General features: G+C 45.1%; 2 protein-coding genes across 2 annotated transcripts in view; both read left to right on the forward strand.

Annotated features, from left to right (window-relative positions):
* dpysl5b (dihydropyrimidinase like 5b) overlaps positions 1-7,403 on the forward strand; it is a 41,393-nt gene extending 33,990 nt beyond the window's left edge. Inside the window, exons 5-15 of the mRNA XM_018743831.1 lie at positions 42-110; positions 423-467; positions 583-658; positions 763-919; positions 1,300-1,441; positions 1,537-1,679; positions 2,786-2,993; positions 3,466-3,634; positions 4,047-4,128; positions 5,036-5,103; positions 5,845-7,403. Coding sequence (XP_018599347.1) covers positions 42-110; positions 423-467; positions 583-658; positions 763-919; positions 1,300-1,441; positions 1,537-1,679; positions 2,786-2,993; positions 3,466-3,634; positions 4,047-4,128; positions 5,036-5,103; positions 5,845-5,867 — 1,182 coding nt within the window. The 3' untranslated portion in view covers positions 5,868-7,403. The remainder of the gene's footprint in view (positions 1-41; positions 111-422; positions 468-582; positions 659-762; positions 920-1,299; positions 1,442-1,536; positions 1,680-2,785; positions 2,994-3,465; positions 3,635-4,046; positions 4,129-5,035; positions 5,104-5,844) is intronic.
* Positions 7,404-8,097: 694 nt separating this feature from the next.
* Positions 8,098-12,572, forward strand: part of mapre3b (microtubule-associated protein, RP/EB family, member 3b) — a 31,687-nt gene continuing 27,212 nt past the window's right edge. The window contains exon 1 of the mRNA XM_018743494.2: positions 8,098-8,189. The gene's annotated coding sequence lies outside the window, so the exon portion shown is untranslated. The remainder of the gene's footprint in view (positions 8,190-12,572) is intronic.

Below are 12,572 nucleotides of genomic sequence, written 5' to 3' on the forward strand. Positions count from 1 at the left end.
GCTAACAAGGGGACATTTCCCATGTGTGATGTGTGTCATAGGGTGCAAAGGAGGCTCTGGATCTGGGCATAAGTGGGCCAGAAGGCATTGAGATCAGCAGGCCAGAGGAAGTGAGTGGCCTGTTCTCCTTTTCAGCTCCATATGTCTGTTTGCAGCATCTCAGAGTGTCTGAGATGACCCAGTAAAGGCACTTGTGTTGAATGTACAACCAATAGGGGTGTCAGTTGGAGGGTTCATTTACACAAGCTGGAAGGTTTTTGTGCCTTGGAGGTCCATACTCTTCCACACAGCATACTCTTTTCAACGCCTCCCCCACCACCGCTGACCAGGCCTTTAGCTTGTGGTCTGGATGCTCATTGTCAAACAAATCCAGTAGTCTGAGGTCTTTGCTCACCATTACAATCTTTAATGTTCATCTACAGCTGGAAGCAGAGGCCACGCATCGAGCCATCACCATCGCCAACAGAGTGAGTAAGGCCATAGTGTATGTGTGTGTGTGTCCTGTTTCCTGTATTTGTGCTTTCTGTATATCCGTCACTTTGGGACTATGAATTTAAGGAAGGTCTTCTCCTTCAAATCTAGGCTCATTGCCCCATCTACCTGGTCAACGTGTCCAGCATGTCTGCAGGGGATGTTATTGCTGCAGCCAAGATGCAGGGTGAGCGCTCTCCATGTCCCTTGCTTGTTTTTTGTCTCCTGTGCTCAGTCTCCACTTATTTACCAACTGATGGTCTAATAAAATCTCATACTTTGCAAACACAGGTAAAGTGGTGCATGCGGAGACAACCACAGCCCATGCAGTCCTCAACGGTCTGCACTACTACCATCAGGACTGGTCACACGCCGCAGCGTATGTCACTGTTCCTCCCCTGCGCCTGGACCCCAACACGCCCAACTACCTGATGAGCCTGCTGGGAAAGTAAGCGCCCTCTGTCTGTTCATCAAACAACAGTGGTTTTTGCAGACAGTCCTGGGGTGCTGATATGTGGACTGATGCAATAATAATAGACTAATAAGTAAATACAGTTGTCATTCTCCACTTGCAAGAGGTCAGCAGGCCACAAAGAAGCAATGAGACATTCTTATAATTCAGATCAATACTTGTTTTTTAAAGTTCACCTCAAGATGCTCAGGAGACGTCCGTGTTCTATTGACTGTAAAACTTTTATCTGAGCCGTATGTGAAGTCCACAGCTGTGTAGTTGATGTAGGCTGGTGTCCTGACTGGGAATTCTGCAAAGGAAGAGGAATCAAGCTTTCTGGTGAGCTCTTTCTTACTTCTGTTTTTGGTGATTTCCAGCGACTCGCTCAATGTTGTGGCCTCGGACCATCGTCCCTTCACCACCAAGCAGAAGGCTATGGGCAAGGAGGACTTTACTAAGATCCCCCATGGTGTTCCTGGAGTGCAGGACCGCATGAGTGTCATCTGGGAGAGAGGCGTGGTGAGTGGAGCCGTGCGGCCTGGTGTCATCGGGACTGCGATCCATCGTGTCATGCACCCTACTCTGAAACCGTTTGTCCGTCTCACCCCTTCGAGGTTGGAGGAAAGATGGATGAGAACCGGTTTGTGGCAGTGACGAGCTCCAATGCTGCCAAGATCTACAACCTGTACCCGAGAAAGGGCAGGATAATCCCTGGAGCCGATGCTGATGTTGTGGTGTGGGATCCAGATGCGACCAGGTCAGTAAAGCCCAAGAGGCCAGTGGACCCTTCTCAAGCGAGCACTGTTGACACTGAAAGACCCCAACTCTAAAGTTCCTAGTTAATGTTCCCATATCGTTTTTAGAGTGCAAGTGAGTGTATGTATGAGTGCTTAAAGCAAATTTAAATTGTTGCTATTGTGATAGGACACTCAGCATACATATAAGAGTGTCCTGTACAACAAAACATTGCTGCGACTTAGGAAAATATACTGCATACCCTTCTTTCTAACAGCCGCTTTAGCTGTTAGTCAGTGCAACAGCATTTTTGCTCTTAACTTGGGCAATTTACTTCTACAATGGGTATTTTATTTTTTACAATGATTTCCCTATTGATCTTATTTGTTTTTATTACATTTACGTTTATTCATTTAGCAGACTCCTCTCCAAAGTGAAATGAGTGTTCCACTGATGTATGGATGAGTGACCCATTGTAAGTAGTGTATCTAGCAGTGTAAGTCACCTTGGTGAATAAGGTGTGTGGGCTGATAACACTACATAGAGTTCATTGGAAGTCGCTTTGGAAAAAAGTGTCCGCTAAATAAGTAAATGTAAATCTAATTGTAAATCCCCAGACGTGCTGTTACTAAACTGAAAGGTAACTACTCAAAATAGCTTCAGTAAAAATTACCCAGCTGTGTAAATGGGTAAATAACTGTAAGTAGTTTAGTATATACACCTAACATAACAACGTAACGTAACACCGAACTTGTAAGTAGCTTTCAAGAAAAGCAGCAGTTAAATTAATAATAATTATAGCTTACTCAGAAGTTGTCCTGATATGTTAGGTGATGTGAAAGAATTCCAATGACTGTGTGTGTGTGTGAGGGGGTGCGGTGGCGCAGTGGGTTGGACCGCAGTCCTGCTCTCCGGTGGGTCTGGGGTTCAAGTCCCGCTTGGGGTGCCTTGCGGCGGACTGGCGTCCCGTCCTGGGTGTGTCCCCTTCCCCCTCCGGCCTTACGCCCTGTGTTGCCGGGTAGGCGCCGGTTCCCCGTGACCCCGTAAGGGACAAGCGGTTCTGAAAATGTGTGTGTGTGTGTGTGTGTGTGTTTGTGTGTGCCAATGACCATGTGTTTCTGGGTGCAGGACCATCTCAGTGAGCACCCAGCAGCAGGGAGGGGACATCAATCTGTACGAGAACCTGCGCTGCCACGGGGTTCCTCTGGTCACCATCAGCCGTGGCCGCGTGGTTTGCGAAAATGGCGTCTTTATGTGCGCTGAAGGCTCTGGAAAATTCTACCCTCTCAGGACTTTCCCTGACTTCCTTTACAAGAAGATGGTCCAGAGGGAAAAGGTTCGACGAAGCGCAACACTCTCACTCTAAGCCCTCAGGCCCTGTCATACAACTCTCCAGCTCCATGCCTGTTGTCTGACAGCACATCTTCTCCTATAAATTTGCACATTACAGGGAAAACATATACTTTACTTTTCCCCAGCTGGAAAATTCAAATGAACACCAGGAAATAGATTAAAACAGATTTAAATTTAAGAAAAGAATAAAAAAATAAACAAAATAAAACAGAGTACTCAAAATGCAACCTGTTTTTACAACTATTCCAACCAGTTAAGCATCTGAACTCTTCTTTTGATGATAATTTAATACACATCAGCATGCAAGAGGTTAGTCTGCATTTGCCCACAGTTTGCTGAGCTGGGATTTAAAGTTTATGTTTATGCATTTGGCAGGTGCTTTTTGCTCTTTTTCCCCAGAGCAGTATACAGCTCACAGATGTTAATTATTTGTGTGTTTGTGTGTGACCTGGCAGTGCCAAGCTCTGAAGGGTGTTGAGCGGGCCCCCTACAGTGGTGATGTTGCCATGGTGCATAACTCTGGGAAGAAGGAGTCTGGACCCCCTGATGGAGTGACACCCACCCGGCCCTGCACACGACATGGGGGCATGAGGGACCTGCATGAGTCCAGCTTCAGTCTGTCTGGTAAACACACCCAACATGTGGTACTTGCATGTTTAAAATGACACTGAAATGGTGGCAGGCCAAGCAGGTGGCATTGTGGTTAAGGACATGTAACCTGAAGATTGTTGGTTAGTTTATTTTCTGGGAAAGGGGTTCTCCTGTAATTAACTTTATAAATGGAGGAATCAAAGGTCTATCTGTGACCTTTGTGAACATGTGATATTTGACTATGACTGCAAGTAATAATGTCAGGGCATAGTCGAAAATATTATGCGCTTAATTGATACTTATCTTTTCATGAAAAAACAAAGAACCTGCTTAGTAACTCTAAATCTAGTATATCTGAAACTTTGCTAATCCCTCAGATGAACATGATAGAGGGTATTTGTGGTCTTACATGTCTTAGTAATCTTTTTTGCTTCTTCTGTGTTAGGTTCCCAGATAGATGACCATATTCCAAAGAGGTCTTCTGCCAGGATTCTGGCTCCCCCAGGTGGCAGGTCCAGTGGCATCTGGTAACCATGGAAACCGCAGCAATAGGACCGAACACCACCTGGAGTTCAAAACAGCTACTATGCCACAACACAAACACATCTGTCTTCAGTAAATTAATGACCAACCAAGAGAACTGCACTGATTTTGATATAGCAAGTGCTGTGATGTATAAAACACATTTTAATAATGGATAATGCACCGATAGTCAATGTTCACTTTAGTTTTGGGTGCTGGAATCTCAACTGACAGCAGATAATAGAGGTAATAAAGGACAGCACTTGTAAGCCTAGAAAAGTTTGACATTAATTTTGCATGTATATTTATGCAGAATAAATTCCAGATTTTTCTAGGTTTGTCAAGAAAATTTTACCAAGGAAAAAACATTGAGCAATTTTTAAAACTCTGAAAGTTGTACCTACCAGTAAGTGTGGTTAGTGATTTTTTTAAAATGAATGCTCAACAACAGAGTAAATTTGTTGAATACTTTCCAATGATAAAACCAGTTCAGTTTCTTGCTGGGTTGCAAAGTCAGTGTTGACTGAGGTAATTTACCAATACTAGGAGCAGAACAAATGCATAGTGCTGTAGATGTAGAGTAGTAATGATGCAATGTGCTTTATGTTATGGCGTCTTCTTGGGTATGTATGAAAAAGTGAAACTTCCAAGTTCTATTTATGTAATCAGTGAGGAGTGTCAGCCAAGGAATATACAAGAGGTCGACCCTCAGACCCTCAGTCAGACCCTTTGTTTTGATGTGACCATTAAGCAGCTACATAGAGCTGCTGGTTCCTGTTCTTCAGTATGGTTGGTTCTGTAGTTATGCTGAATACCACTTAACGATTTTACTACATGTACTCCTTGTAGCACTTACAGTGTAATGAAACAAGCGTAATTATGTCATATCTTTTGTGCTCCTTTTTACTGAAGCCCAAATGTGGTGATGAAATCCATATGCTTCGACACATTTCTGTGTTTAAGGACAAATGGGGTGAAAGGTTAGTATTTGTCCGCTGCTCCTCATTTTAAGACATTGCATTTTATTTGATCTGGAGAAAGTGTTGTCATTTAAAAAAAAAAAAAAAAGAATTAAATCACTGTGCTTGTTAGAATTAATATGAGAACTGAAATTGCTACATGTCACGTCTACAAATTCTTAAAACAAGATGTTCTTTACATGGTGACTACCAAGGAATAAACGATCTTTTAAAAGCTCAAAGCAAGTCAGTATCTATACATGGTTAAAAAAATTATGATGTACACAGTTTTCAAGTTTTGTTACTAGTCATGTTTACAGAAGGGCTTTCCTTAGCCTTGGAACTGTCCTTTCCTTCTAATGTGAATCCTCAGAAATGAGTTTAACTAATTTCTAGTAGTTTTCACAAAATACAGTGTGTCACATGTGTTATTTGGGTGGGGAATTTGGTGCTTTGAACATCCAGCCCTCTGTAAACTGGGAAATATTGTGGGCCTTTGCTGCATATAACCTGCGTGCTTTCCGCTGCTCTAATTTAAACACATTTAACATTTATTTTCCGCAAAAAGTCAGCAGAGAACTCTGTATTTTGTATTGGTTTGTGGGAAAAATATTTTAAATGTCTTAATTTAATTTTTTGTGTTTATTTGTCCAACGGTATTTGTTTTGTACAAGTTATATTTGTACCTATTCTACTGATTACTGAACTTTTAGTTGCATCTAAACTCAGGATGGTCAGGCTTCACTTTTTTGTTTCCTGCAGCTGAAGAAACACAAGTCATTTAAGTGATTTGAGGAATGGGCACAGATGGAAATATTATTTTTCCTCATAAAGAAGATTGAAAACTTTATTGTAAGGCTCTGTGTGCAACTTTTGAAGCGCCAAGTTGTCCACCAAATGCCACCAAAGTAAAAGGTGACTGATGCATGTGTTACTACCCTACTAATAGAAACTTAAACATGAATATTTTCAACATAATTCTGAGGGTGATCAGTTCATTTTGAAATTACTACAGGCTTCTTTGAACCCTGTACTTTACACAGTACTAAGACATATTTCGTGACAGACTCAAATCCATCTTACTTTTAAAGACGAGTTAACACTATATCATAGCACCTTTCAATAGCATGTAAAACACAGCTGTTTCAAAACTTTCTATACTTACTGCTGTCTAATGGCCTTGGGACATTCAGTCAGACCTGACATTGTGTACTTGGTTTAGCCTGTCATCCAAGCGCTGAAATGAGATGTAATTTCAAGATGCAGATCATCTGATCACCGACCAAAACAACGGATCTACACAGCATTCATGGCTATGTGACAGATAAGGTCTTAAATTTATCAAATCACAGTACCTCACTCAGTTGCTAGCATGCTCCATCTGAAAATAAGAGTGGAAAGCAATTTTTTTCTTGAAACCTGGACTTTGTTTCCCAGTGTTGGCCAAATGTGACTGTGCACCACAGTGTAAGCAGAAAAACCTTCACTTGCATCGAGACAGTAACTGAAAGGGCTATCAGAGAAGGGGATTTTACTGATCTGATGGCACCGGTAGTATTGTTAAATAAAACAACTTTCTTCCACTGAATGCTGCAGCATATTATTTGGAATCAAATTATGAGTTTCTTGGCAACCTTTGCTCAATTGTATCCTTTCCGTTGTATCTCTAACATGATGTGGCTGTCACCAAAAGCAGTAACTTACATATTTTGAGACAATGCTGTTCACATTCAAAGTTGTTAAATTTCATTGTTTCAGCAGTACAATGTTATTTAAAGTGTTATGGATTATGATTTTATGACTGTGTGCTTTAATGAAGTTGTACTTGGAGAAGATGGTTGAGTGAATGCCACTGTTTCGGGTGGAAGGGGTTTCTTCCAGATGTTTCCATCTGTCTGGGAGACTGTTAAGAAGCATTATGCTGATTGAGCTGCATGGTTTCACTATGAGGAAAACACTTTTTTTTTTTTTTTAGTTTTACTTTTGGCATCTCACCTCAGTCTTTATATTTATCATGCATCGTTAAATTTTTTGATGGTTTGTTCATTGGGACATGAAAATTCCTGTGTCCATTTCTTAGTCACGACTGTTGTCACGATAGCATAGCAAAAACTTGCATGAGCATAAAAAGTGTTTTGATTGGTGCTGAAAATTAAAAAAGAAACATTTTTAATTGCTGCAATTTGTTCATGTTCCTTTATTTTTATAGTTATTTTTCAGAAAGGCACTTTGTGAAAAAGATTTGTGATTGTACGTACCTGTAGAGACTTGTGTTGAAAGGTGAACCTTTAAGTATTGGCTCGTTTCTTATCACTTGAATGAGTGCAAAATAAATCACGAGATTCTCACAAGTGTTTTATCTCATTGTCCTCCATTTTAAATTGCTGAAAAAACTCAGTTAAACCATCAAAAATATGAGGGGTGAAGTAGGTAGGTGTCTCAGGTGATTTCTAATATAAGTATTCGAAGCCGTTTCAATTCAATTGTGAATAAATAATATTTACTTTTTAAGTTGTGAAGACAGTTTAGTGACACTGACTGTGTGTGTAGTAAACTACCGTGTAAGGTAAAATATTGGAAATAAAACGAAGCCAGAAGGAGAATGGTATTTTTCAAAAAGACAATGTTACTTAAAAAACTATTCAAAGACTGGTATACTATTTCGCTTTCTGACACGACTGAATTCTCGTCACAGCGCAACAGGTTAACAATTTACACGTTTCTGACAGAAATATATATAAGTTATGTCCGACAATATTCTTGTCGAGCTGTTATATGTTAGCTAAAAGCTTGTTCTGCTTTTTTCAATGACAAACTCGAGTGAAGCGAAAGAACGAAGCGCTTCAGCCGATCAAACTGAAGTCTCGCATCCCAGCGCGGAATGGCGGTACCGGGACCACAAGGTCGCGCTCGAGCCGCTCGAGACGTCTAGCCCCGCACGCATACGCGCACACTTGGGGCGACGGTGAGGTCACCCGAGTAGCGCGCACGCGCATTTCCCTGGAAGCGCATGCTCGTGGCTGGTTGGAGACGTGAACGGCGGCGGCGCTAGCAACGGAAGCGTCGAAACAGTGGAGCGCTCTGGAGGAGAGAGCGTCCGGGACTCGGTGAGTAAAACGGCGGCTGTCGGGGGGAAGCGCGCTCGTGTCAGAGGTGGTCTCCCGCGGAGGGGTGTCTGCTGTGCGCCCTTCCTCTCCCGGGCACGCTCTACAGGTGCGCGGGCTGCACTGTCTGGAGCAGCACAGACAGAGTCACAGCGACATCACGCCTGACGTGCCGCTGCTGCTGCTGCTGCTGGTGGTCTCGTCACTGTCAACTCACACACTGTCTCTGCGCGCGGGATCATCATCATAGTCACTGACACTGGTCACTGCTGGTCAGCTCTAGTTCCTATTGGTCAGTGCTGGTTGCTGCTGGTCACTGCTGGTCAGTACTAGTCATTGGTCAGTGCTGGTCAGTGCTAGTTACTGTTGGTCACTGCTGGTCAATTCTAGTTCCTATTAGTCAGTACTAGTCACTATTAGTCGGTGCTGGTGTCTACTTGTCACTGTGTTGGTCAGTATTAGTCATTACTGGTCAGTATTAGTCCCTGTTGGTCAGTGCTGGTTGCTGCTGGTCACTGCCGGTCAGTACTAGTCCCTATTGGTCAGTGCTGGTCAGTACTAGTCCATGTTGGTCAGTGGTGATTGCTTATACACTGTGTTGGTCACTGTTGGTTCTTGCTGGTCGCTGTTGGTCAGTACTCTTCACTGTTTTTCAGTGCTGGTCATTGTTTGTCACTGTTGGTCAGTGCTGGTCACTACTGGTCAGTGCTGGTGTGCTCACACCTCATCTGAAAGTGAAGATTCTCCTTACTGGGGAGGTGTGGCTGTGGCACCTGGAGGTGTAGATGTTGTCGTAAGGCGCTACGGCGAGTGGCGAAAGCTGCTCAAACCATCACCGGAACGTCCTTACCGTTACTGGAGAGCCTATACCAGGCCAGAACCATCAGGAGAGCCATTAACATCATCAAGGACAACGGTCATCCCCAGCACAGCCTCTTCACACCGTTACCATCCAGCAGACGCTACAGGAGTGTTAAAGCCAGAACCTTAAGGCTGAAAAACAGTTTTTACCCACAGGCCATCAGGCTTGTGAACGACACCCATCGCGGCAGACACAGATTACCCTCTGACCCTGAGAGGTGTCAGCTACCCCATCCGTCCTACACACACACACACACACACACACACACACACTCTCGCCACCTATAGAGTGCAAAAATCATGATTGCTTTCCCGGTGTGACTGAGTATGTGGAACTTCTGTGAGACGACATCCTCGTGTCCACATCAGTGGCTCCAGGGAACGTGTGAAACAAATGAAATGTGTCAAAAAAATTTTGAAAGTGACCATGTGGACGCTTGGATGCGGAGCTGCATCCCCGTGCTCTTTTCTGTGTCGCGTTCGCTTCGTGAACGAAGTGGAGCCCCCGAAAAACTGGAATCGTCTCTCCGTTTTTGCTCGATAATGAATGAACGAATGGGGAAAAGCGAAACATTGTTGCCCGTGCGACTTTTTGCGCATCCTCGAATGCTCGGGTTCGAACGGGGACTGTTTAGTCTGCTTGGATTTAAGGCCGAATTCCTCTTTGTTTGAGCTGCCCTGCATGACAATTACAAGGATTACTGTCTTTGTGTTTCCGTGACGATCCAGAGGCTGAGTCTGTGGCAGCATCATTGAAACGAACCAAACAGAAGAAACAAGTGTTGCTGCATGTGTTGTGCACAGAACGCTTTACATAGAGGGAATGAGGTAAAACTGGGTAAATGGAGAGCAGCGTGGGGAGAAACTCGACAAGGATTTGCTCGTTGTAGGAAAGATGAGTGGGTGCTGAAAGGTGGGGGGGTGATGTCTCCAGGATAAGAAAGGCATTCGGACCATACGGTTAACAGCAGGCAATGCACCCCGAAGGTCCCCGGTTCGAGTCTCACCCCCTGCAGTAGAACCCTGGAGCAAGGTATTTACCTTTAATTACTCCAGTAAAAATAACCTAGCTGTATGTGAGTGGGTAAACGATTGCGAGTGGGTCAGCGTACAAACCTGACGATGTGCGGCAATCGATGAGTAATTCAGTTTTGACTCTTTCAAGGAGGCAGGTTTCAGTGAGGGGGGGTCTCATGGGGTCGCGTGGCAGCTTGGCGCTGGGCTGCCGCGCAGCTCTCGGTCAGAGAGAGGTGGCAGACAAAAGGAGTGTGACCCAGCAGGAGGCTGGGGGGAGGGGGCACGGAAAAGGAGTAAACGGTGATCGGTGTGTGTATGGCAGTACGCACGGAAAACCACAACGGAGAGGAGCGCAGGTTCGGCAGGACGGCCACCGGACGCCACCCTGTCCATAGGAGAGGGTTCGTGTCGGGAGGTGTCGCGCATGCAAGGTGCCGTTTTATTCCCTGGACTGAGATTAAAATCATCTGTTGACCACGGAGGACATGCCTGATGCGTCCATCCCCATTGTGACAAGTGACGGACCACCACATAGTGGCCCGAGAACAGCTTGTGCAGCTGGTAGCGTAGTGGTTCAGACCCAAAGGTTGCAGGTTCAAATCCCAGCTCTGGCTGTAGTACCCTTGAGCAAGGTACTTACCCGTAGTTGCTCCGGTAAAATTACCCATCTGTGAAAATAAGTAAATAATTGTGTGTCACTTTAGAGAAAAGCGTCAGTGAAATGAGTCGATGTACGTTAAATGTACATTAAACTGGTTAATTCCATAACGAGGCAGAGATGCCAAAATATGAGGAAATAATTGCAGTGCCCTGGGTGATTGTCCATGCCCCATTAAGCTTTGCAGGTTTCTTGGTTGAGCAGCGGTGCTCGGTGTTTTTTTTTTTAATCGTCTTTTTCCGTTTTTACGGTGTAAGCTGAAGTGCCGGTGTGTGAAATGTCACCCGGGGGAGCAGTCGCTGCGGTCGCTCTCTGGCCTACCCTTCACGTTAGACTGCGTGCAGAGCCGCCACTGTCGTTTCGCTATGGCTCCTGCGCTTTGTCCCGTCACGTCTACGTGTGCGCGACAACTGTACGTGGAACAAGTGGGGTGTGTTTGGTGTCGAAAGTGCCAGGACTTATAGTGGCATAATGTCCTCTTAGGAGATTTGTTAGCCATGAGTAACGTGTGTGTGTGTGTGTGTGTGTGTGTGTGTGTGTGTGTGTGTGTGTGTGTGTGTGTGTGTGTGTGTGAGAGAGAGAGAGAGAGAGAGCGAGCTCATGCTGGAAACAGTGAATGTGGCTCTGACTGTATTCTCGGTAAAATGTCAATGTTCTGAGCAAAACGTTGAAGTGCATCTCATGTCCCATCTGAAAGCGTAACGTCAGCATCGGGTCCTTGTCACCGCGGCATCTGCCAGCAGCTCGTCTCTGCGCCAGCTGGGTTCGAGCCGATTAAACGCTCGCTAATTGATTCCTAATTACAGCCAGTTAGTCTTCAGCAGGAGCCGTTACCACGCAGTCAGTGGATGTAATTGATGCGCGTTTGTGAGGGCGATTCACGATACTCGTCGGAAGCGCGTGCCCTCTGTGGCCATGCGCTGTATGGAGATCGATCGGGTCAGATCTAGGGAGTTGAAAGGGTTAATTGCAAGGCCAACCTGCCTCTGCACTCTTGTCCTCTATGGAGCCTTCGGTTGCAGCATGGAGCTCGACATCGGGTCATAGCCCTTTCCACGGAGAGCCTTCTTGAGTGAGTCCCCCGTTTTTATCCTGGCTGTCATGAAAGGAGAATCTGTTAGGGCGCCTCTTAGTGTCGTCGTTAGAGCTGCTGCCTTTGGATCTCAAGAACAGGTTAGAATCCCACCTCCGGCTCTAGTACCCTTGAGCAAGGTACTTGCCCTCACTTGCTCCAGTAAAGTTACCCAGCTGTGTAAATGGGGAAAATAATTAAGCATCTTCATGCTGGAAGTCACTTTGGAGAAAAGTGTGAGCTACAGGAATGAACGTAAACGTAATGTGATCTGCGCACGGGTGCGACCCATGTCAGAGCGATGACGGACAGCGCAGCGCGTGAGCGGAATTACATTTCCGAGTCAAGGAGGAGACGGGGTGCGTTCTGTTGACATCTTGCGATACGAGACGTCATTCGAAGGCACACGGACCCTTATGTAAACACGGGCCTCGCAAGGCACTCGGACGCACCCTTCGCTGACCTGTTTGTTCTTCTAACGGCTCAGGCGACATGAAACACACTTCTTACCTGGTGAATTTCTCCTGTCTCAGGTGCATGCGCTGAGTTAATTTTATTTCCGTATCGCGTCCCTCCCGACAGGGTGCCTCGGAGGGCTTAACAAGAATAGTGCAGAAAACACAAACGGGGCGGAAATATGCAGAAGGTAACACAGCAGTGGTAGTATTGTGGCGCACGGTAAAAAGTGTACAAATTCCATAGAAATTCCTTGACCCGTGGGGGTGCAAAGAGAGCTTGCTGCCCACCTATTCAGTCTGTACTAGTATTATACTATACA

This window comes from Scleropages formosus, chromosome 1, assembly GCF_900964775.1.
Source record: "Scleropages formosus chromosome 1, fSclFor1.1, whole genome shotgun sequence".
Lineage (NCBI taxonomy): Eukaryota > Metazoa > Chordata > Actinopteri > Osteoglossiformes > Osteoglossidae > Scleropages > Scleropages formosus.